The 24,149-nt window shown below is 42.6% G+C and overlaps 1 protein-coding gene across 4 annotated transcripts; it reads left to right on the top strand.

Moving 5' to 3' along the window:
- Positions 1–206: 206 nt before the first annotated feature.
- synj1 (synaptojanin 1) lies at positions 207–23,946 on the top strand. Of its 4 annotated transcripts, XM_083889201.1 has the most exons (30): positions 207–233; positions 1,048–1,208; positions 1,362–1,448; positions 1,951–2,218; positions 2,378–2,603; positions 3,181–3,264; positions 6,025–6,086; positions 6,875–6,971; positions 7,921–8,096; positions 8,180–8,261; positions 8,367–8,519; positions 9,512–9,677; positions 10,995–11,186; positions 11,272–11,356; positions 11,731–11,871; positions 11,961–12,153; positions 13,259–13,417; positions 13,506–13,662; positions 13,811–13,928; positions 14,014–14,226; positions 14,308–14,386; positions 14,491–14,656; positions 14,834–15,016; positions 15,463–15,591; positions 15,720–15,758; positions 17,290–17,331; positions 18,042–18,097; positions 18,500–18,689; positions 18,777–19,087; positions 20,320–23,946. In XM_083889201.1, the coding sequence occupies exons 2-30, from the start codon at positions 1,085–1,087 to the stop codon at positions 21,295–21,297; spliced, it is 4,956 nt and encodes a 1,651-aa protein (XP_083745327.1). In that variant the 5' UTR covers positions 207–233; positions 1,048–1,084; the 3' UTR covers positions 21,298–23,946. The 4 variants fall into 4 exon arrangements, with proteins under 4 accessions (XP_083745327.1, XP_083745324.1, XP_083745325.1 ...); XM_083889198.1 differs by lacking the exons at positions 207–233; positions 1,048–1,208; positions 1,362–1,448; positions 17,290–17,331 and adding an exon at positions 15,134–15,169 and having other exon boundaries at positions 2,090–2,218; XM_083889199.1 differs by lacking the exons at positions 207–233; positions 1,048–1,208; positions 1,362–1,448; positions 17,290–17,331 and having other exon boundaries at positions 2,090–2,218.
- The last annotated feature ends 203 nt before the right edge of the window (positions 23,947–24,149 follow it).

Genomic DNA, 24,149 nt, shown 5'->3' with positions numbered 1-24,149 from the left:
GTCCAATAAACTCGGTGTTAAGACTTTATTTTGAAAACCGGATGTAGATAAGCTCGCACTGAATATTACGGTAGTAGCAAAGCCCTTTCTCCCTTGCTGTGATATTCAAGGACTGCGTGTATTACGGTAACGTCAGGTAGGCGTGCTTTGCGTCGGAATGTACCATTTCGCCAACACACTGGGAGGGATTTTGTTGTGACAGGCAGTAGAGTCACAACCCGGCGGGGGAGACGGTAAGGATTTATCCATCATCATTATTCTCTGTAATTAAACGAAACATAAGACTGTGAGATAACGCTGTTAAAAACCACATGCAAATATATTATTCACGTACGAGTCGGTCAATTGCATTTATTAGGAAAAGCAGAGTTTGTCATTCCGGTCGCGCAGGTAGGTACCAAGGAAATATCTTAAGCTAGCGAATGATAGCAATCCCTGTAATCAATCTAGGATACTTGGCTAACGTTACCAGCTAGCGCTAAACAAACAGAAAGCTACTTTCTCTTTGGCTCTTTATCCCTTTCGTTGTCGGCTTCTTATCACATCAAACCCTGCCTTAAAGTTAGCTGGTGGCTATAACCGCTAGCAGTAGCTGCGTCTGCTGCGGTTGTTAACGTTAAGTCGTGACTGTCCGTATCAGGATGGATGATATTTCAGCCCCCCGGCCTAAATAACGTTATTTTACACAATCACAGATGCCACTGCTGCTCACTTTAAAATGCGATGTTTTTTTGTGATATGAATGACCGTATCGTGATCGATAGTATTCTGGGAATTAGATTTCACAATTTTAAAGCTCTCGTCAAGTCGCATCATGCAATTTATTGCCCAATAACATGACATATTTCCACATTAAATAGGTGATTCATTGCCAATACGAAGTGCATGAACAATTGTGGTATGAACTGCAAAAAAGAGTGATGCTCATTTACATTTCCTCTTAGTTTTTCTTCATTTGCATAGTTGTCACACATTTACACACAGCACAGATGCATTTGGTTGTCTCTTTGCTGATCTGATGTCTTTCATTGTTGTTTTGGTCTCCAGGTCTGAACATCGGCTTTTTTTCCATCTTGAGTCAACAATGGCGTTCAGCAAGGGGTATCGCATTTACCACAAGCTGGACCCACCCCCCTATAGTGTCATAGTGGAAACTAGGACCAGGGAAGAATGTCTCATGTTTGAATCGGGCGCTGTTGCTGTTCTGTGTAAGGGCATCTTGCTTGGTTGCATGGTTATAAGCCTATAACCCTTGGCTCAGATTGTATAAGAATTATCATGCATTGTTCTGCCACAATATTAAAAAACCTGTTTCTGTGTTGTGACTGATTGATGCTTATTGCTTTTTGCTTGTCTTGTAGCGGCCGCAGAGAAAGAAGCCATTAAAAATACATACACCAAGATTGTAGACGCCTATGGAATCCTGGGAGTCCTCCGTCTAAACCTGGGTAAGCTACAGAGACGTCTTCTTTATTGGTTGCATGTTGTTGGAGAAAAGTCCTGAGTGGGTCTGTAGTACCATGCGCATTGTTCTTCTACAGTTTGACCGGGAAAGCCCTCTGGTTTGTGGCTCTGTCACTGCTTATTTATAAGCTGCTTTCTGCTGTCCTCTGTGTGACCTTGACGGCCCTTGTTATCACTACAAGGAAAAAGCTGTGTCAAAGATTAAAGCTCGGTCTTATCAATGGCGGAGGTATGACTGAGCTGTGTTTTTGGATAATTAGAATTAGTTTTATTTGCACACAGAACAATTAGTGATTGGGAATTTGACCTCTGGTTACAAGCCTATATTCCTTCCACTTTTTTAATTCGCATTAAAGATTAAATGGACAGTAACTGCTGCATTTTTTTGTCTTGTAGTTATTTATATAAAAACATGCCACTAATGAAGTCTTATCTTTAATCGTATCTGTGTAATAATGCATGGAGTAACCCACTTTAAATCTGCAGGTGACTCCATGCTCCACAGTCTGGTGGTCGTGACAGGATGCAGTTCTGTTGGGAAGGTCCAGGAGTCGGAGGTATTCAGGGTCACGCAGACCGATTTCATATCGCTGAAGAATGATCCAGGAGACGAGGACAAGATCGCTGAGGTGCGAAAGGTCCTGAACTCTGGACACTTCTACTTTGCCTGGTCTTCCACTGGAGTCAGCATGGATTTGAGTCTTAATGCACATCGCAGGATCCTGGAAGATACCACAGATAACCGCTTCTTTTGGTAAAAGCATGAAATACTTCAGAGCTAATCTGCAGTTTTCATTTGTGAATTGTTTTCTGTATGTGTGATGTGGCCCGACACAAATCGGCGCGTGAGGTGTGAAAATGAACTGTTAACACAGACTTTCTGTTGTGTTTTTGCTTTCAATGACTGAAAAAGGAACCAATCTCTGCACCTGCATCTGAAACATTACGGAGTGAACTGTGACGACTGGCTGCTGAGGCTGATGTGCGGCGGCGTGGAGATCAGGACCATCTACGCAGGCCACAGACAGGCCAAGGCGTGCATTTTCTCCCGCCTCAGCTCGGAGCGAGCCGGCACTCGATTCAACGTCCGAGGAACAAATGATGATGGACAGGTGGCCAACTTTGTGGAGACTGAACAGGTGAATCACATTTTTATAGAGCTTGAACAGGCTTCTTTGTGTTTGAGAAGTAGGATGTGATGAAAAATTACTTGGAGGCAGTTCATTTTCGGTAGATTTAGCACAGTATATCTGCTGAGTCGGTATATTGCATAGAGAGACACATAATTGAAAATGCAAGCTTGTATTTCTGCTCTTTGAGTTGAAAATGACTCGGTGACTCAGCTGGCATTTTGTCCTGTGAAAGTTCCTGTCTGTTGAAACCAAACAGGAAGCTGCAGGTTGTGCAAAGTAACTACTTCAGTACAATTATATACCATTATCATAATTACCAGAGAGAGTGAGTGTCTCTTTGTTGGAGTCAACATCAGAGAGAACACAAGTGTAGCAGCTTTTTTTTTGGTGGTATTCTGGTTTATATGACCACCCACTGTGGTATTAGGGGGTTGATTTGTTGTATCATAAGTATTTATCATAAGCTCCATTTTCTTTTTGCTTCTGTTTTTATGTCCCAGTTGTGCAAACATGTCACTACTGCTTCTGTGTTTTGCCACTTTGCAAACAAACCTGACTGAAGTGTCCCTCTCGTCTCACACAGGTTATTTTCCTGGATGACAAAGTCTCGTCCTTCATACAGATCCGTGGGTCGATTCCTCTTTTCTGGGAACAGCCGGGAATCCAGGTATTTCAAGAAAAAATCTTTAATCAAAATCTTTGATCTCATCATCAAAGAAGAAGCTGCACTTAAAGAAAATGATGAAACAGTTCTTATGTTAATATCTTATGTATGCAAGACCTTTCCATCTTATAAATCTTGTAGATCTTTTCAAAGAAGAGATGTAAAGTCTCCTTTGTAATTGTATCATATTCCTTTATCCAACATTTAACACATTTTGTCCATGCTGTGCTTAGAAAAAGTCCATTAAGGGTGTTTTGTTGCAACTGAATGAGAATCGGACCGTTAATGGACTGGATGAAAACCCCCACCTGGTATAACCCCCTTTTTTGGCTCTTTGCTGGTGCTGGCGCTTCAATGCTGCGGATGGGAAAAGTTCTGTGCAATGCCAAAGAACAGGGGCGAAAACGAATGCAGTCCTAATTATGATTTATTTTACCCGGATTCTGTGCACAAGACCTGCACAAAAATATACATTTAGAGCTCTAAAGCAGGAAGTAGGATCAATGTACACTATAATCATATACTCTGATGCTCCCTGTTCTGACATTGCACAGACTGGTGGATTAGATCAGCTGTGGGGGAGGTTTATGACGGATATTTGGTGAGACGTTGGTAAAGGGCATTTTTCTGTTTTCCTCAGCTCCCAGACTTCTTTGGTCAGGTGAGAGCGTGGTCTGAAAACATCCCCGACCGCTGTGCTTCCACTCTATAATTGTCCCCCAGGCTGCTGGATAAAGTCTTAAACTCATAATAAGGAATAAGCCGAGACCATATTAGTCACCTTTTCAAACTACACTGTGTTTGGTTTTGTGAAAACACGGGGAAGTTGGCTTGGGGTTGTTTTCAGACTGACCTGTAGTCGTCCTGCTTTAGCTCCTCGACCCCCTCAACCAACTGTGGCTTGTAAGCTTACTTTCTCCTACCCATATTCTCCAATTCATTCCTTGAGATAGTTTTGGTTTGATATGGAAGACTAATTGAGATTTATACAATTAGAGTACATTACCTATAGTTTCTGGATTTAAAAAAAGGGAGTTAAGTTTGTTGGTTTGCTCCCTCTTAGTCAGGTAGTTGGTAGAGTCCGATTTTTAGGTCTTTCTCATAGCTGTTTTGGAAACCTAGACAGTAGACTTGGAGTATATTCACAAATGCTTTAATCTTAAATATTAGATTTCTATAAAAAAAATCTAATCCAAACCATTTCAACTTGTGATTAAAGATGGCCATTTCCTTGCATATGTGTAGTAAATTCTCGTTTTACTGACCAGACAAATCAAGGTAAAACAAATTATGCTATGACTGATTGAACTTGATGTTATCTGTAACCTGTTAAGCAAAAGGTGGTTTTGGTCTCAGGCTTGCAGCTGTAACCCAAGTCCTTTCAGATGTCATGACAAGAAGTTATTAAATATGCATAGCGTGGACCCGCATGACAGCAGAGATGGGGAGGAGTGAGTGACAAAATGGCAGCAGCGTGAATCGAAATGCCTTTTCCCTGCCAAACGCAGGAGTGAGATCCATGCTGATAAGGATACGATTAGCACACAGTGCAAAAACAAAGTCAGAAACGGAGACTCAAGTTGGAGGAAATGAAGATGATGAGCGTCTCAACATTGGAACAATAAATGGCTGAATGCATTTGCATGTATGTTACTGTAACAGTTGAAGGAAGTGAAACAAGGTGGCAGGAAGTTGTTTTTTGAAATTTGGAAATATGATCAGAAATTATGCTTTTATAAGTATAAAAGACTGTGTTTTTGGAAGGGGTTCACAAGTCTTTTAACACTCAGACATTATCTTAACTAATAACTAAAATATATTGGAGCAGATGCTCCCTGTGCAAAATGGTTAAAGACTATAGTGTTTCACAAAATCTTTCCTTAGTTGCACTACTGTTGAAAAGTTTGGGGTCACCTATACAATTTTTTTGTGTTTTCCATTAAAACACACTTTTATTCATCGAAAGAGTTGCAAAACGAATAGAAAATATAGTCAAGACATTGACCAGATTAGAAATAATGATTTTTCCATTAGAACACTGAGAGAGATTGTACATATTGTACAATATAATAAAAACAGATGTTTCAGCTAGAACAGTCGTTTACCACATTATACCACACATATAGAGTCTATTTCTGATTAATTTAATGTTATATTCATTGAAAAAAAAAGTGCTTTTCCTTCAAAAAATAAGCAAAGTGACCCTTAACTTTTGAACCGTCGTGTAGAGTTGAATGTGTGAAAACAAACCCTAATACGTCACGGAGGCCCAAACAACGAGTGATCATGGAAAGCAACATAAGATGAAAATAGACTGCTTTACAATGGGGTTGAGGACAAGTTAGGACCTGCAGTTTGGAATGAGCTGGTCTCATGGTAATAGCCTGTAATCTTGTGTCCTAAACCTGTGTCTTCATGCTCTCTGGTGTTTCTCGTGCTTCAGTCAGCGTCGGCATGATTCCAAAATTAGATTGAATTAGCGAGAAAGGTGTTGGGAGTGAAATCACAGATGATGTAGATAAGACGCCTCTGCCGCTAAGTGTCTTTTAAATTGCCCCCCCCCCCCCTCCCTCCAGCCAATGCTGCTCCTGTGTTGCGGTTCTTCTATCCTAAATCCATTTTCATCACCAGGTTTTCTGGCCATCTGCAAAATGTGTGTCTGTGTGTGTATGTGTGGGTTTTCCATTTTGTTATATTTGCCAAAAGAGGACGTCGTGACTTGCGTCTTCTCTTTTTTTTGTCTGTTTCGTCTCTGTCCTGCAGGTTGGCTCTCATCGCGTCAAACTGTCGAGGGGATTCGAGGCGAACGCACCAGCGTTCGAAAGGTAATTAAAGTGTTCTGTATGTGTGCACGCGAGTGTTTCCAGCTGCTTCATCTGGCCTCCAAAAGAGCACCACTCCTCTGATGCTCAGTGGACACTATAATACCACATTTACTGCTGCTGCCGTTGTGCGAATACAGCAGTGAAAATCTCTCCAGACTCTTGAAGGAGATGAAGTTAATTGAAGTCTTTCCCCATAGACAGGTTTATTGCCAGGAACAGAAAGGACACATTAGTAGTTCTTGATTAGCTTTTCGACCTCAGCAACCTGTATTTTACAATTACTGGAGACGGTTGCTTTGTAGAAGTCTAACTCCACCTTTGACAGAGCCTGTTTTCACTGGAAAGGACACAGCAGTAAAATGCTATGTTTGTCTTTGTGACGATGAAATGGAGACAGAATAATATCATCAATGACACCAAAGAAATCACAGAATGTTTTGGTACTGCAGCTTTAAAGGCCAAATGGACAGACCCAGGCCATAAGATCCAGACCCAGAGAAAAGATAATTGCTCTCATCACTGAGCCACTGCTTGATAGTTCCCTGCTTATCGCTTTTCTGTAGCTACTCTTTATTTGTCTAGCCAATTCTGTTCTGTGACGCTTTAAAGACAGCGTGAGCTAGCGGTTGTTTGATTTCCAGATGGGTGTGAAGGCCACAGGACAGAAAGTCAATTAGTATTTTTAACATGCTTTCTGCAGCAAGGGCTTGTGTCAGATCATTCCTTTCCTTAAAAGCAAACTGCAAATGACAAAGGAATTATTCAAATCAAGCCTATGTTTTTTCCAGACACTTCACTGCCCTGCGGATGCTGTACGGCAATCAGGTGATCATCAACCTGCTTGGGAGTAAGGAAGGGGAACACATGCTCAGCAAAGCATTTCAGGTGAGAGGATTCATTCTCTGTCTGTCAACATACAGGATGCTCCCTTTATTCTCTCTGGCTAGCAATAGTGAGGAATTCTTTTGAGTAGGTGGACGTCATGTCTCAAGAGAGAATGTTGTCCTACTGCTTTTTCCTGCTGAGGAGTCTATGGATACTATTATGGCGTGTTTCCACTAGCGCCACTCGACTAGTCTTGCTTTTCCATTCGCGAAAGTACCTGGTACTTTTTTTGTTTGTAGTACCTGCTCAGGCCAGGTTCCAAGTGAACTGAGCCATTCCTATCGCTGATTGGTCAGAGTGCCGTCACAGGAAGAGGCACAAGAATCAAAGTGAACAATGCCGAACTGTAGATTACTTAATAATCTTAACAATCCTGAAAACGTGGGTTAATCTCCAACATTTAGCAAGGAAATGTCTAAAATCTGCTGTACGAGTCACTAATTTGTGTGTGTGTCAGGTATAAAAAGTCACGACGCAGCTGTCAAGAGTCAAGCAGAGGCGGTACTATGTAGTGGAAAAACACCATTCGACACTATCAGAGATCAGTGTTTATCTTGTTCTTACGTCCTGCCATTGCTCCAAAACTTTCACTGTCAGGTCACAAGTTTTGTTCTGTGCTTTAAAACTGCACTGCAAATAAATAAAAATAAATGACGCATGCACTTGTTAGTTATACGTCTTTTTCAATGCGTTTAGTAATAACATATATTTGTCAACAATCCCTGACATCTCATGTCAAATGTTTGGCTTTTAAGGGCAAATCTGTATTTGTAGTAGCTCTTATTTTAACAAGGAAGCATGTTTGATTGTTTTACTGGATGTCAACAGCAGCTTATGTCTCAAAAACACCACTGCCTGTACACTAATAAAAAGATTTCCATATAATTCAAGCTATTTATTTTCAACAACCTTTGAATTTGTGAGTTTAAATGATCTTCTTTTTCTCCAGAGCCATCTAAAGGCGTCCGAGCACTCTTCCGCAGTGAAAATGGTGAACTTTGACTACCATTACAACGTGAAGGGAGGCAAAGCGGACAAGCTTCACAGTGTCCTCAAACCCCAGCTTAACAAATTCCTGGAAGAGTGCGGTATCTTCTCCTACACTGGAGAGGCGGGCATTGCAAGGTAAGAATTAAATACAAACATATATGATATATGATATATATTTTTTGTTATTTTTGTCTAAATCTGTTCACACGTCTTTGTAGGACTCAGGGTGGGACCATCAGGACCAACTGTCTGGACTGTCTGGATAGAACCAACAGTGTACAAGCCTTCTTTGCCCTTGAGGTAGAATTGATGTCACTATGGCAATAAGCATTTCTTTGGTCAAAGTCCATCATCTTAAGTGAGGATGCTTTTGCTCTAATCCCCCTCTCCTCCTCACGACTCCAGATGTTGCCAAAGCAGCTGGAGGAAATGAGTCTGACGGAGAAACCTCAGCTGGTGGCTCGGTTCCAGGAGGTTTTTCGGACCATGTGGTCTGCTAATGGCGATTCCGTCAGCAAGATCTACGCAGGCACCGGTGCCCTGGATGGCAAGGCCAAGGTACACAATATGGAAATGCTGAATACACACAGCCGCACGCTTTAATCTGAACCATGTGGGCATTATTGTCATACGATTGAAGTAGGATTTGAATTGTAATCAAATTGTGAAGGCTGAACATTGAACAAGCAGCTGTAGGCTGATTAAACTGATTAGAAACAAAACGTTTAAGCCAAGGCAATATGGGTAAAAATAACAATATGCTCAAGTTTGGGGAAATTCAGTTATTTTATCATAATGAATTCTTATAGTATGATATGCAGAGACTGCACTCAGTTGACCCTAACAACTCATTGCCTTCTAACTGGGGTTATCTTATATAAAATAAGCATAGCAGCCTAATAATTGAGGTTTTAAATAGTTAGAACTTGATAAAATAAGAGATTTTGGATATTTGTGGATTGAGCATGCAGTGAACCTCTGTGAGCAGAACTGAGTGCTTTTGTCTCTTAACTCTCGTGTGCTGTCTCTTCCCGCTGTCCTCTGGACCTCTGTTGCCGTGTGGTAAGTTCACAAGCCAGTCGATGTTGTTGTTTTTTTGAGCTGTGCGTCTATTTCTGGTGAATCATTGATGACAGTGTCTGTGGGTTGAATGATTATAATGGAGGATGGAATAGATGGGACACAACATGATTTTATTCTCCTGGAGGTTTCCTAATAATGGATACTATCTTGACCTTGTACAGTGTCTTTGTTTTACAAAAAATTAGTCAGAAATATATTTTCTTTGCTGATCATTTTCTCACTGTGGTATCATTTCAAACTGTTGACATCTGCTGTGTTGATTGATTTAACTAAAAATTGTTGCACATTAATCAGGAAAAATGTAAAATTTCACCTCTTAAAAAAAAAAAAAAAAAAAAAAATCATTCACAGCAGATTTGCAAGTCTACATTACAACAATCTCTCTGATGTGTTTCCCTTACATTCTAATTGTCTATATTTGTACCTTTTTTTTTTTTAATTTACGCGCATGTGTCCTTTGTCATTAGGTCGGGAAGCTAAAAGACGGAGCTCGCTCTGTGACGCGGACCATCCAGAACAACTTCTTTGACAGTTCAAAGCAAGAGGCCATAGACATCCTGAGGCTGGGCTCCACGCTCAACAGCGATTTGGCGGACAAAGCTCGGGCCTTGCTGACCACCTCAAGTCTTTATGGTAATTATTTGCCAAAGTAGTATCTTTTAAAAATCAGTGTGTAAGAATTAGTGACATATAATGATGACTCCTTTGTTAAACCCCTTCTTTTCTCATGCGGGTAAGGGAACTACGGTGGCCTTAAAAGCTGCCAAAAGCATTTTTTTATTATTATTTCAAATCAATAATACACTACCGTTCAAAACTTTGGGGTCACCTATACAATATTTTTGTGTTTTCCATTAAAAGTCAAAATTTAATCCATCAAAAGAGTTGCAAAATTATTAGAAAATCTAGTCAAAACTTTGACAAGATGAGAAAGATTGATTTTTATTCATGCAAAACTGTTTTCAGCTGTGCTAATATAATTGCATAAGGTTTTTCAAGGGTTTTCTAATCATCCAATAGCCTTCTAACACGATTAGCAAACACATATGTACCATTAGAACACATATATATTCCAGCTAGAATAGTCGTTTACCACATTAACAATGTATAGATTGATTCATTTAATTTTATATTGCAGAGTGCTTTCTTTCCAAATTAAGGACATTTCTAAGTGACCCCAAACTTTCGAACGGCCGTGTATACACACTGGATAAACATAATTAGTTGAAACAGTTGCCTTTTTCCTTCACTTTTATATGTTCTATCTGTACATTTTAAGTGAATTTCCTCTTTGCTCCCTCAGGGGTGAAATAGTTTGAATAACCCTGACCAGTTGTGACCTGTATCTGTAACTCTGTCAGCCAGAAGCTACTCTGCACAATAGTAGGGGTTTGTCTATGTCCTGTAGTGGGAAGTGTAATCTCTATGTGTCAGCTCTCTGTCCCGGTTAGATTAATGCTGACAAATGCTCTGCTAGCATTATCTGTCAAAGCACTGGTTTAACCCCGCCCTTCTCTTCCTTCTCTCCCACCTGCTCATGCGCACAAACGTAGTAACTGAGCCCGTCTTACAATCAGGTAACAGACTGGACCCCCCAGTGGACGGATGTCGTCCTCACATACTTGTATTTGTTCTTTCATCTGTGTTTGAACCTCGTTATGTTTCATTCATTTCTCCTCCATGTTGGTAGTGGTTTCACACTGTTGTTATTTGGCTCCTGCAACAGTGGAATAAGAGGAATGAACCATTACCAATGTTGACTATTGGAATTTCATCAACAACTTACATCCTCCCTTCCATGCCCCATTTTTTTTAGAACATTGTTGTGGATATCCTTTGTTGTATTTGGATGTTTATCTTTAGTTTTTCCCATTTCTCCCTAAGTGTGCCACCCTTCCTACATACTCCAAATCTTTCACACTCTAAATCAAACTCTCCTCTCATCTCCAGCCTCCCCGAGAGTGCTGCTGGGAATGTGTCAGAATTACCAAAAATACACCAAGCCCAAGCAGATCCGCGTGTGTGTCGGCACATGGAACGTCAACGGAGGCAAACAGTTTCGCAGCATCGCTTTCCGCAACCAGACGCTCAACGACTGGCTGCTGGATGCTCCAAAGAAGGCGGACTACGTTGAGTTCCAGGGTACGTTGGTTTTTATTTCAGTGATTGTCAATGTCATCTAGGGCTGCAACGAACAATTATTTGTCCTTATTGTGTCTTTCCTTAGACAGCAAAGCCAATCCTATAGACATCTTTGCCATTGGCTTCGAGGAAATGGTTGAACTGAATGCTGGCAACATTGTCAGTGCCAGGTATGTGTGCAACATCCTAACCTGAAATAACCCACGCAAGTTAATGCTATATTAGCAAAGATACTCCACCCATGCGCTCGAGGACAAACAATCTTTATCTATGATCCACACCAGCTAATCCTTAGAAACCATCAAGAAGGAAAATTGTATTTTCACCTTTTTAAAAATTTCTTTTAATTATCGTTTTCATAATGTTTCACATTTTAACAGAACTGCACTGTATAGCTTGACTGCTAAGGTTTGATCAAACAACTCCAATGTGTCTTAGCCAGTTCTGAACTCTTCCATATTATGTTTTATTGACATAATGTGACCTAATTTATGTCCTCTAAGCAGTTTCTACTTTATAAGACGTCGTTCTCTTCTCATTGCAGCACTACTAACCAGAAACTGTGGGCAGCTGAGCTCCAGAAAAACATCTCCCGGGACCACAAATATGTGCTGCTTGCTTCGGAGCAGCTGGTGGGAGTATGTTTGTTTGTTTTCATCCGCCCGCAGCACGCGCCCTTCATCAGGTATGAGCTTGACACTTTCTCTTTATGCACACATGCAATAAACTTTAACTGCAGGTGTGGTGATCGTGTCATCGTGCTGTGCGTTCCAGGGATGTAGCTGTAGACACTGTAAAAACAGGAATGGGCGGGGCCACGGGCAACAAAGGAGGTGTGGCCATCCGCCTCCTGTTCCACACCACCAGCATCTGCTTCGTCTGCTCCCACTTTGCTGCCGGCCAATCGCAGGTTAAGGAGCGCAACGATGACTATAATGAGATTTCGCGCAGACTCAGCTTCCCCATGGTAAGCTCATCCTGCACGGTCTGAAGGAGGCAAAAACATAGAATTATTGGACTTTTAGAAATCGAATAATAGAGGAAAGCTCTGGACAGAATGGTGGGCAGAGATGATGAGCTGTGTGGACTGAGTGATTGACCGCCTGAGCTTATAATTACACGTAGGGCAGCGCAGTGAAAGAGGCTGTCAAGTACTGTCTTGTCGGAGTGATGAACGGGGATGTTTGGGTCGTTAGGTTGTGATGAGATGGATGGTGAGCTCACAGATGTGGTGACATTTATGGATGAGGCAATTTGGACGACCATGTGTGCAGACAGGATGAAGTCAGGTCAGCGATATCTACACTATCGTTCAAAAGTTTGGGGTCACCTATACAATTTATTTGTGCACAAGAGTTTTCAAGGGTTTTCTAATCATCCAATAGCCTTCTAACGCGATTAGCAAACACAATGTACCATTGGAACACTGGAGAGATGGTTGCTGGAAGTGGGCCCCTATTCACCTATGTACATATTTCCATTAAACACCAGACATTTGCAGCTAGAATAGTCGTTTACCACATTAATTATTATTAATTTAATGTTATATTCACTGAAAAAAAAGTGCTTTTCCTTCCAAAATAAGGACATTTCTAAGGGACCCAAACTTTTGAACAGTAGTGTATCTATAACTTTAGCAGATACTCGGTTCTTTTGTCTTTTAATCACACATCTGTCCAATTATTCACGTGACAGGTGTCAAATTCAGCTGGTGACTTAAGGGCACCGGTTTGTCGGATTAGCATGTACTGTGTTTAAATTGAGTAAGCACAGCGAGTAATAACACCCCCCCCCCCCCTTTTTTGGACACTTGGAGTCATCAGGAGAGCACACACAGGGACAACGCACACCCACAACACAGTCTGTTCACACTTCTGCCGTCAGTGAGACATTACAAGAGTGTGAAATCAATGACAACAAGACTCACAAGCCATCAGATTCTTCAACAATAACTCCAATACTTCCACATAACTAACTTTTCTTTATTTACAATACAATAAATCTTGAATCTTGAGTCCCCTTTTTTGCCGAACATTTCATTCATGCATAACCGAGTCTCTCTTGTCCCACAGGGTCGCCTGCTGTACTCGCACGATTACGTGTTCTGGTGCGGAGACTTCAACTATCGCATCAACCTGCCCAACGAGGATGTCAAAGAACTCATCAAACAGCAGAACTGGGACACCTTGACGGCTGGAGACCAATTGTTTGATCAGAAGAATGCTGGATCGGTACGACCCCCAGAATATGTGTACATTTATAGTTGACAATGAAGACGCTTCACTTTCTTTGAACAGAAAACATAATTTTCTTCCACAGGTCTTCCGAGGTTTCATCGAGGGAAAGTTGGATTTTGCTCCCACCTATAAGTATGACCTTTTCTCCGAAGATTATGACACCAGCGAGAAGTGCCGCACACCAGCGTGGACTGACCGCATTCTCTGGAAGAGGAGAAAGTGGAACTTTGACAAAACAGGTGTGACGCCGTGGATTTGCTAACCAAAATAATCGGCGTCAATTATTCGTCATGTTTGTCTGTCTCTTTATATTCAACAGTTTCAACTGTAAACATCAATATTTCATATCTATATGTGTTCGGTACTGTCTTTGTGTTTGTTCTACAGCTGAGGAGATGAATGTAGTTGGTGCAACTTCTACATCTGAGGATGATCCAGAACATCCTTGGAGCCCAGGCACTCTGAAATACTATGGCAGGGCCGAGCTTAAGACCTCAGACCACAGGTAACTCAAAGGTTACCCCACTAATACGGGTAATTTTTCTTTGCAGTTCTTGTCAACTAAAACCAAGTAATAACTCTGACTTCAGGCCTGTGGTGGCAGTCATCGACGTGGACATTCTGGAGGTCGACCCCGAGGCTCGGCACCAGGTCTACAAAGATGTCATCGCCCTCCAAGGGCCTCCAGACGGAACCATCCTGGTCTCGCTATGCTCCTCCGGCCCAGAGGACTACTTTGACGATGCGCTCATAGACGAGCTGCTGGACAAATTTTCACAATTTGGGGAGGTGATTCTCATCAGGTAAAATCCTGCTGTACCATCACAGAAAGACTTCTGTCACCATTACATTGTTAGATATATTTAATGTTAATATTTGTGCAGGTTTGTTGAAGAGAAAATGTGGGTGACCTTCCTTGAAGGTTACTCTGCTCTTGCTGCGCTGTCTCTCAGTGCGTCCACTGTAAGTCTTCGCTCCTTAATTTTAGCATATGGAATATGATTCTATCTCTAACCTTGAAAATGTAAACTCATCATATCACTCTATCTCAAACATATCATCTCTAGGTCCTCGGTAAGATGATTGACGTCCGTCTGAAGAGTCCAGGCTGGATCAGGAGTCTGGAGGAGGAGATGAGCGTGGAAAGAATCTGCGGAAGCATCCCCACCTCGGCCAGCTCCACTCTGCTCGCTGAGGACACAGACATGGGCGATGATGATTACGATATGGAGGGTGAGCAGTCATATGATGAGTGCAACCGAGGTTCAGGAAGATAGAATGAGTTTCTGAACCAAAGTCCTTAGAACTGAGGTTTCCGGTTTCGGTTATACATGTAATTTCAATCCCTTTACTTAGAAGTGGTTGATGTTGAATGCCAATTTATTTCCGACCTCTTCTATTCTGCACCAGGTGACGTGGACGAGGAAGTGGAGGAGATTCTTCCCCAGCACCTACAGCCTGGAGCAGGCTTCGGCCCTGGATCCTCACCTCTCCCCTCCCCCCGCAGTAGCCCCTGTCCTTCCCCGACCCACGGAGAACCACCGGCGCCCAGCAGACCTATTCGTGCTCCACAACCTCTCCGACCATCACAAGGTGAGCTCAGTGAAAGCAGCATCACCTGGCTAAAAGTCCAGACTAATTATATGCTCGGGTTGCAGCCTGCTTGAATATAAACTGTAATTTTGCTCTGTTTGTAATGCGTGGAAGCAGATTTAAGCCCGTCAGTGCTGAGGAAAGAAATTCCAGGTAACGTAACGTGTGGTTTAGTCTGTGTTTTGTGCTAGGAGGCTTGTGTTGTGTCTGGCAGTGAGCCACTTCTGTCCTTCTGATGCTTGTTTTACACTGAAGTGTTTTAAAATGTGTGCAGTGACCTTTTCCTAAGTCAACACTGAATCAGAGCCGTGTGCAACGACAGCCTTATTCACACATACACAGTGCTTCTCATTCCTTAGCGTTAGCATTTAGGCTAACAGACATTAGCAGACTTTCTTAAAGTTATTCCAATTTTTCTTTGTTCTTTGCTTTTATTTTCAATTCAGGGCCTCCTGTTGACTTCCAGCCTGGTGCCCCTACATCTCTACCACTGGAGCCCAGACGCCCGCCTCCCCCTCGCCCTAATGCCCCGCCAGCCAGGCCTGCGCCCCCTCAACGTCCGCCACCACCTTCAGGTAAATTTTCCCGTCAGAGCAACTAAAAAACAGCCTTCGTTTGACATATAGGGCTATTTCATTTCTCCTCATTGTGAGATACAGGTTTTGACATTTTTCACCTTTATCCCACTTTATCCTTCCTGAAGGAGGCATGAGTCCTCTTCCAGTTAGAAAGGACTCTGCAGGTAAAGTGCTTGTAGTGCTTGTCTGTGTGCTTAACATCGCTGAAGCATCGAAAGTAGTGGCTGCCGTTTCCCATCAGATGCTTGTTCACTTAGAATCACATGGCTTTAGTGCTGATTCAACAAGCTGTCATTAAAAATGTCTTTGTATTTATGGCATCCTAACACTAATGTTAGTTTACTTATATGCTACAAACAAAGAGTATGTTTGTAATGCATCTTCGATGGCAGCTGGATCATAAATTTGGACGTTCCCCTGCAGTATGAGCTTATTAAACATGATTAAACACATTTCCTGTTTTGAAGGTGTCCTTGAGAGTGTGTAAACAGACATCCTGTGCGAGTGCTGGCAGTTTAATGGAATACTTTTGACCAGTGATTCTCAAAGACTGGGTCAGGACGCACAGATGGATCTGTGGAGTTGTTTTTTGGGTCCTCAAAATAAATATGCTGAATTTTTTCAGCCTTTTAGTTAAAATAACATAAAAATAAGTATTAATTAACTTAACATACATCTCTTGTAAATAATGTGCTTTTAATTTGAAAGGAATACATATTTAGCCATATATAGCTGTAAATGAGTCACTAAATTATGCACAAATTTGTCAGATTTATATTGTAGTTGGTATTAAATTAGAAGTTTGTGTTGCTCATGTTCTGTAGTTGAAAAGCGATGAATAACCATTTTGATTGAGTTTCAATGTGTGATTTTGGTTGGTGCGAGTTATAGAAAGCCATGGTGGCTCACGTCTGCAGTGATATTTACAACTGTGCCCCGTCTGTGGTGTGAGAGAGCGCTGTAAACGTGTTGTTGGCCTTCCTAGAAAATTAGAATCTATTAAATGTGGCTTAGCTGGTATGTGAATGAACATCTTTTATTGATTTGATGTACTACTTTATTTTGAAAATACTGTTTCCCATCTTCAAGACTGTGGCGATTGTCGCAGCCCACAGCTTGGTAGGAGAGGCAGCGAAGGTAAACTGGTGTTGTGTCTTTTGAAATGTCACCTGATCCCTGTAGTCTTACACCAAGAGATCAGTGTTGTTGACGCCGTTTTATTATTGATGGTCCACCGATGACCCATTGTGCATCATTGTGGGCCAACCTTAGTCATGTGTGTGTTTGTGTGTGACAGAAATGTGCTTGGTAGGCTGTTGCAAAACTGTGTTTCGCTTATTTATCCAGGGAGTGAGGCGGGAAATAAGTCTGCTTTTTGCCTATTGTTTTTTTTTATTCTACTTCTACTAGTGACCAGTTCTTAACATACAAATTTGGGATAATGAAGTAACGCAACATGAAAAAAAGTTGAGGAAACATGGGTTTGAGTGGTCTTCATTTAAATCAATCTCTAGGGAAATAAAGGTTCAAAATTGCATCATCTCAGGCTTCATTGCTCTGCTTCATTATTACCACCACATGCTAATCTTAGTGCTTCTTGTTACATGTTGCCATGGGGGAACATCTGCCTTCTGTGATGGGTTTTTTAATTTGTCCATAACAGTAATGTGGTTTGGTTTCCTTTGTGCTGCAAAGGACCAAAAAGCCCTGCTCTCTCTCGGCCAGATGCTGCTGCAGGTGAGTCCCACGAACCCATGACGCAGTAAGACTCGAGTTTAGGGATTGTTCCTCAATCAGTCAGTTACCTAGGATTGTATTTGTTCCTTTAAATCTGGTCTTTGTTTGGTGTTTACTTGTATTACAGGGAGTGAGATAGGGGAAGGATTATCATTCTCTTTCGAGGATGATCTAGTGTAACTTGTTTTTACCCAAACACAAAATAAGCACATCCCAGTTTTGGCCTCTCTGTGACTCGGGCCTGTCTTCACCTACCCTGTTTGCGTAGCTTGTTGTCTGTGTGTGGTCGAGCTAAATCCTTTTGTCGCAGCAAGGGTGTGTGTGCGTGGTTAACAGAGGCTCTAAGCTGACGTAGCGCACAGAAGGAGACGTGCAAGTGGTGTGGGAACATGATCGTAGGCTCTGAGAGGAGCTCCGTGAGAGAATAGTCAAAGAAGGTGTGTGTGTTTGTGTGTAAGAGCTGAGTGTGTTGTAAGCAGGCGGTGCAAAGAACAAGGCCTGCCTCCATACAAGGCCTCCTGCTAGTCAGGAATGACTGAGTCATTGTCATTAATAATAAAGTCAGGCACAGAGATTTTGGTCTGTTATCGACCAAAGAATGGGTCTGAGGTGGATTCATTTGTGATTTTGGTGCAGTATCGGTCACTGAAATCCCCCTAAATTCTCCTGCTGTTAGACTCATTTTGTTTTGTCTCTTTTAACATTTGCAGGTCGAGGCTCAGCAGCTGCAGGAGCTCCCGGACCTCCTGGAGGTGCTCCCAGACCGGTAAGATGACAAATCTAAGGATCGGCTTCTTTTCTTTTTCTATCTTTATAATTCGCTCCTGCAGACACTTGAACGCAGAGGCGAGATAGAGAGTTCTGAGGAAAACTGTACTTCACCACCAGAGGGCAGGCTCCTCTGTTTAAACCAATGACTCCTCTGTAGTGAGGGGCTGTAAATCTCTTATAATAAACCTGGCCACAGCCCTGTGACTTCAGCTGTGTTTTGCTGAGTCATGTTCCATCATCCATCCATTGAGTCATGGTCGATGAACAGTGAGGACTCGAGAATGAAATGCAGCCTATGGATATGGATACAGATAATGTTTAATTCAAATGGAATGTGACTATACTTAATTTATTAATAAAAAAAATTCTTATTACATATATACTTTTTGTCTTCTAGAATATACCTCCTCGAGCAGGGGTGATCAGTATGCCACCACAGTCTCGTCCAACGCCTCCCTCTCACCCCGGAGCACCCAGACCTATACCGGAAATGCACCCAGGGGCCCCTCGGCCCATCCCAGACACGCACCCTGGAGCCCCGCGGCCTGTGCCTGGTGCCCCGGAAAAACCAACTGACCTGCCTTTAGGTAGCAAACCTGACAACACTGTAATGTTATTAATGTGATACATAGAGCTGCAAAAACCTTCAATTCTGCTCTGGTTCTTCCCCTCAGGTCCTCCACCCTTAGGACCACCTTCTGCAGTGAGACCCCAAGTTCCATCCCAAATGCCCCCACCAGCTGCCCCGCCGGCTTCGTCCCAACTCCCAGCCCCGATGCAGCCCTCACTTCCAGCTCCTCTCCTTCCACAGCAAGCTGCGGCTCCTAAAGCAGGGCCTCCTCCTGCTGCAGCTGCTGCTGCTGCGGCTGCAGGTTCTGCTGGACCTCCACAGGGTCTAGCTTCTCCTAAACCCCCACCGCGTTCCCGCTCCTCTCACGCTCTGCCACCTGATGCTGCCAAGGCAGAGACGGCCCCAGCTGCACAGGTTGGTGTCAACTTAGGTTTTTATGAGAATTTAAGCAAATGACAATGTTTTTATGCTTTTAGTAATGCATGACAGATCACTGGATATTTCATGCTGAATTCTGATAATAATAATCGTAGGTGGAGCTTCCTTTCTGCTTCATCGTCAGATGAGCTTACTGTAGTTGTCTGTCATTTTCCCTGCTTTTCTCTTTCTGATACATTTGTCTCTCTCTCACAAGCCGGAGAAGCCCTCAGGGTGACAGGTACTTTATATTAAACCACATCTTTGTCTCATCATCCGTAGCTCTGCCGTCCTCTGTTAGGACATAATTATGCATCACACACCCAGCAACCTCCTCCTCTGTGTCTTCTTTCTCTCATTTCGTATTTGATTTCCATTCCTTTACGTCACCCAAAGTTGTTTTTAACATAGATGATTTAATCTGCTGCATAGCCATGTGTTGTTTTGTGTTTGCACCACATAAAGGAGCATTACCTGTTTTTGTTGGTCAACATTTCAAACCATAAATGAGTTGATGGGGGAAAAAAATGTTTGTTGTTGGCCATTTTTCCCTTCACTCGTCCTTTCATATCTGCTCACTGTTGATCAGGCTGCAGTGAGCACATATGCAACAACTGAGATTATTTTTTATTATTATTATTATTTGTATAACTTCACTCATTTGTGTTAGAGTTAGTGCTTGTCTGTGGATTGTGATACATAAAGGAGTCATCAGATGATATGCCTGTATTCGTTTTTATGTGAATTAGATTAAAGGCACCCTGTGGAGTTTTTGCAGAGGGAAATAATGCAAATGTGTAGTGGATGCACACCATAAAGCACCAATATGTAGCAGTAGGTTAAACAGCTGCACACATAAGCCATTTGTCTGGAGAACATTCTTTATTCTCAGCAGGAGAATCACTGAGGGAAGCCAAGCTTCAAACTAAGCTTCAATGCGTGTCTTAAACTACACAAAAACTTATCTACGTCTATAAAATGATGGTAGTAGTTACAATTTCTGGCCAAAAACAGCCCTCAAATTCACATTTCTATCGATTTTTGTGGACATACTCATAGTTTTAAGTAACAAGCACTGAATTATTCAAACACCACAGGGAATCTTTATGCTTTAAGGTAAAAAAAACATGCATTGTAAAATATCTGATCAGGACTATAGTTAGTAAAACACTCCAGTAACAGTAGCTTTTTGTATTTTTAATTGTATTTGTCTGTTTTCTTCACTTCAGACCAATGGATTGAATGGAATCCAAAGCGAAGCACAATGGAAGCCTGACCCCTTCGACACACTTGCATCGGATTTCTTCTCCTCTTCCTCGTCCTCCTGGCGCACCACCCAGTCCCTGACCAGAGGTTCTTCTCTGCGTGCTCCCCCCTCCGTCCCTCCGCCGTCATTTACCTCCAGCACTCTCCCATCATCCTTCTCCCTGCAGCCGTCCGTCCTGTCAGACCAGCAGGCACTCGATTCATCGTCCTCCTCGCTCTCCACCCCGTCGCCGTTTGCCTCCACCTTGCTCCCGCCTCCTCCAGTGCCGTCTCGCAGTCGCTCGCAGGAAATGCTACGTGCTTCACCCAACCCCTTCCCGGCTGACCTGCTTCCCGCCCGACCCAGCAGCACCAATCCCTTCACGGGACCTCTGGTGCAGCAACATCAGCAGCAGCGCTCGCTTACCCCAGACTACAGCACTCAGCGTCCCGTCCTAACACCGAACCTTCACATGTCCCTTCAGCCGCTCATCCCCACCCCTGCTTCAACAACAGTCCCAACCTCCCAGCTCCAGAGGACCATGTCACTTTTCACACCATCATCCACTCTCAATCCCACACCTGCTTCTCTGCCCCCCTTCGCCCGTGACCCATCTCCTGTTCCTTCTTTGCCTCTGGCGCCGCCCTCCTCCATTCCACCTCGCTGCCAGCCTCCTCCAGGAGGAGGCAAACTCGCGCAGCACTGGGTCACTTTCGATGATGATTTTCCATCCGCTACCAAAGCATCGCTTCAAACCCCCATCTTCCCTTCCACTCCCCAAACTCAGACTCAGCCTTCTCTCTCCGTGTTCGACTCGGAGCCCGACTGGTTGTCTGCGCCCGCTTCGGTATTCCCGACCCTTCCTCCTCCCGTCCCAGCGAGAACTGCAACTGGTAACCCAAAACTCCCAGAGGCGCCCAGTGACAGCTGCTTCTTCTCCAGGGAGTCGACAGATAGATAGGTGTAAAGGGCACATCAAGATATGTATAGATCTATGACAAATGTGTATATGTTTGTGTGTATAATAGAGACAATATTTAAGAAGTGCAGACCATTCCCGCCTCCCCCCCCATCTTAATCTCACAGGAAGTGATTTATATCTGGTGCAGTATCATGAGAAGTGTATGAGCCCAAACGTTTGTTCTAAGTTTACCACAGAGATATTTGCTTGTTCCCTTTTATTAGCATTTATTTTCAATTAGTGCTGGGCACGCGGCGGTTAACATTAGCGCTTGACGTGCTTCCATGATGACTGACCAGAAAAAGAGTCCAGGTACCGTTTACCAGTTAGCTGCGTTAGCTCCTTTAGCTCCTTTAGTGTCAAACTGGCGCTTTATGAAACAAAAAGAGCAGCGCTACAAATAACCAGCTTAGCTGTGGACTGCATATGTGTGCGTCTGGTTTTTTTAAAGTTTAGCGTTACTTTAGAGTCACGTAAACATGACATCACGCGTGTCTTTGTCCGATCAGTCGACGAGTCCAGCACTAATTTTTATATGAATCCTTCACATTTATTTTTATTTGTAGCAGCACACATGCCCATATCGACAGTATACCTTTGTACAAAAGTATATGTTTTTTGCGCACAAATCGTTTTTGTGTTAGCGCCTGTGCAATATTGAGACACCTCATTCGAAATTAACGTCACCTTATCTTCATTTACTAATAATTTGCAGTTCCTTGTATCGGATTCTCCGTAGTTGTTTTCTATTCGTTTTCTTTGAAGGCTATGCACTGCAGGTTCGCAAAGAGGAAACCGTACGTTTTCCAGAAAGACTGAAAGGTGCAAATTTTAACGTTGTGTGCCCACGCGTGTGTGCGCTTTGCTTTTGTCATGAATGTACTTTATGTCGCACAACAGCAGCAGCATGAGCCAAACTGGTCACTGCCGTAGGACTGATGCTCTGTAACATCATCTCATCCACTCGATAGTCCGACTTTTTGCTCTCTCTCTATCTCTTAGTCATCATTCTGTGTGTCGCTGAATAGATTTTATAGCTCTATATCAACCTATACATAGCAGTTATGTATACATTTATGTTTTCAATTTGAAAACTACCCGTTTACAGTGCGCGTGTGTGTTTGTGATGACCGTATCATTTGGTTTGCACACTGTAACTGATACGCACTGATGCCGTTTGTGCTCTCTTGGTTGTATTGTTGTCGGCGGCAGAGCGACAAAAAAAAGGTTGAGAAGGCTTTTTCCGCGTTTCCCCTTCACGTCCATTTTTGATTTATCCAGAGCATCAAACTCTTGTAGATACAGAGGAAGTGTGTGTGTGGACGTATGATGTAATTTGAGTCTGTGGGCATGGCCTCGAACACATGCCGTGAATAATAATAATAATAATAAGAGGGCACTTTTTTTTTTCTGAAAGTCATGCTTTTAATTTCCAGGAACATTTACTCTAAATAATCTATTGTTGATACTGTGGTGAGAAGTAATGTGTTGTGTTTGAGGTACATATTGTCCGTTTATGTGTTTGACAGTGTTTGTGTTTGGCTGTGTGTGTGTGTGTGTGAGAGTTAACAGTGGAATACCAGAGCTTTCTCCCCCAGGAAGTCGTCTCATGTAAGAACACACTGTGTATTCCCTTACAGGCTCTGGATCTAACAGCCACTGTATTAACTCACTCATGGCTGTAATTGTGTTTGGGGCTGACAACACTGTACGTCACTGGACGTGAAATTTAACGTTAACAATACAGTACAAGGGGCTTTTTACCCCCTCCTTCATATCACCCGGCACAGATGGAAGCTTACTCGTCACTTGCACTGCAAATATTGACTCAATAAGCTCACACTAAAAACACATCACCACATAGACATCCCCCACCTGGCCATTTGTTGTGTTCTTCCGTGACCCACATTCCACACAGGAGTGTGATTTGAGTGTTGCAGCTTCCGCAGGTTCACCTGTGATATTTGACCCTGTTGCTGTTACGAGTAACTGTTACTGAGCCTCACTGTGTGTGTGTGTGTGTGTGGCGTTGTCAGTATTTCTTTGACGCTGCACGACTTCACTCTTCGGTGAGTTTGTCAGCGGCCAATGATGATAAGCAATAGTTACGGTAATGAAAGGATCAGTGAGAGCGTAATCCCCCCTTAATATAACAACCGTCAGTTGTGCAGATGAATCAAATCTCTGAAATCTTCAGGAAATCATGTAACCGACAGAAACATCTTTAAAAAAAAGCATTTCCATGGTTTATGGCTCATTAAGCGTATGAACCAAGAGAATACCAGCTCAATAACGCTTTTGCGCTCTGTTAAACCATATGAATATAACAGACACTATATCTGCATTAACAGTAGGTGACTAGCCAGTGCTTTGTGTCATTGTTGTCATGTTCCAGGTATCACATTTTATAGGAAACAAATCGCTCCTTTTGTGAGGTCAGTGTGTCGCCTTTTTATGGCTATAACCCCCCATAGTAAATAAGCGTCTGTGTTGTTGAACATATTCTGTACGTATCCAAGAGAAAACATGACGCTGCGGTTCGTGTTAAATATCCAGCGTTCCATATTTTGTGTGCACAGCTGATTGCACATTTATGTATGAAGCAGTTTATGTTGTATGTATGCAAAAAATAAATGTATGTTGACCTGAGTGTTGATGTCTTTGCTTTTTGTTAAGTGCATAAAACCATAACATGTATTTAAAACCTTAAAATTTCAACAACAGATTTGAAATGCAGTTAATCTGTAAGATTAATTGGTTTCCATCTGTATGGACCTCATGTACTTCGTTTTCTATCAGTATTCAACCTGAAACTTCTTAATATGCTAATTTCTTTGATTAAATTGTGCTCC

Source organism: Microchirus variegatus (assembly GCF_963457635.1).
Source record: "Microchirus variegatus genome assembly, chromosome: 5".
NCBI classification, from domain to species: Eukaryota; Metazoa; Chordata; class Actinopteri; order Pleuronectiformes; family Soleidae; genus Microchirus; species Microchirus variegatus.
Note: the sequence above shows the minus strand (reverse complement) of the source record. Positions and strands in the feature narration are given on the sequence as shown.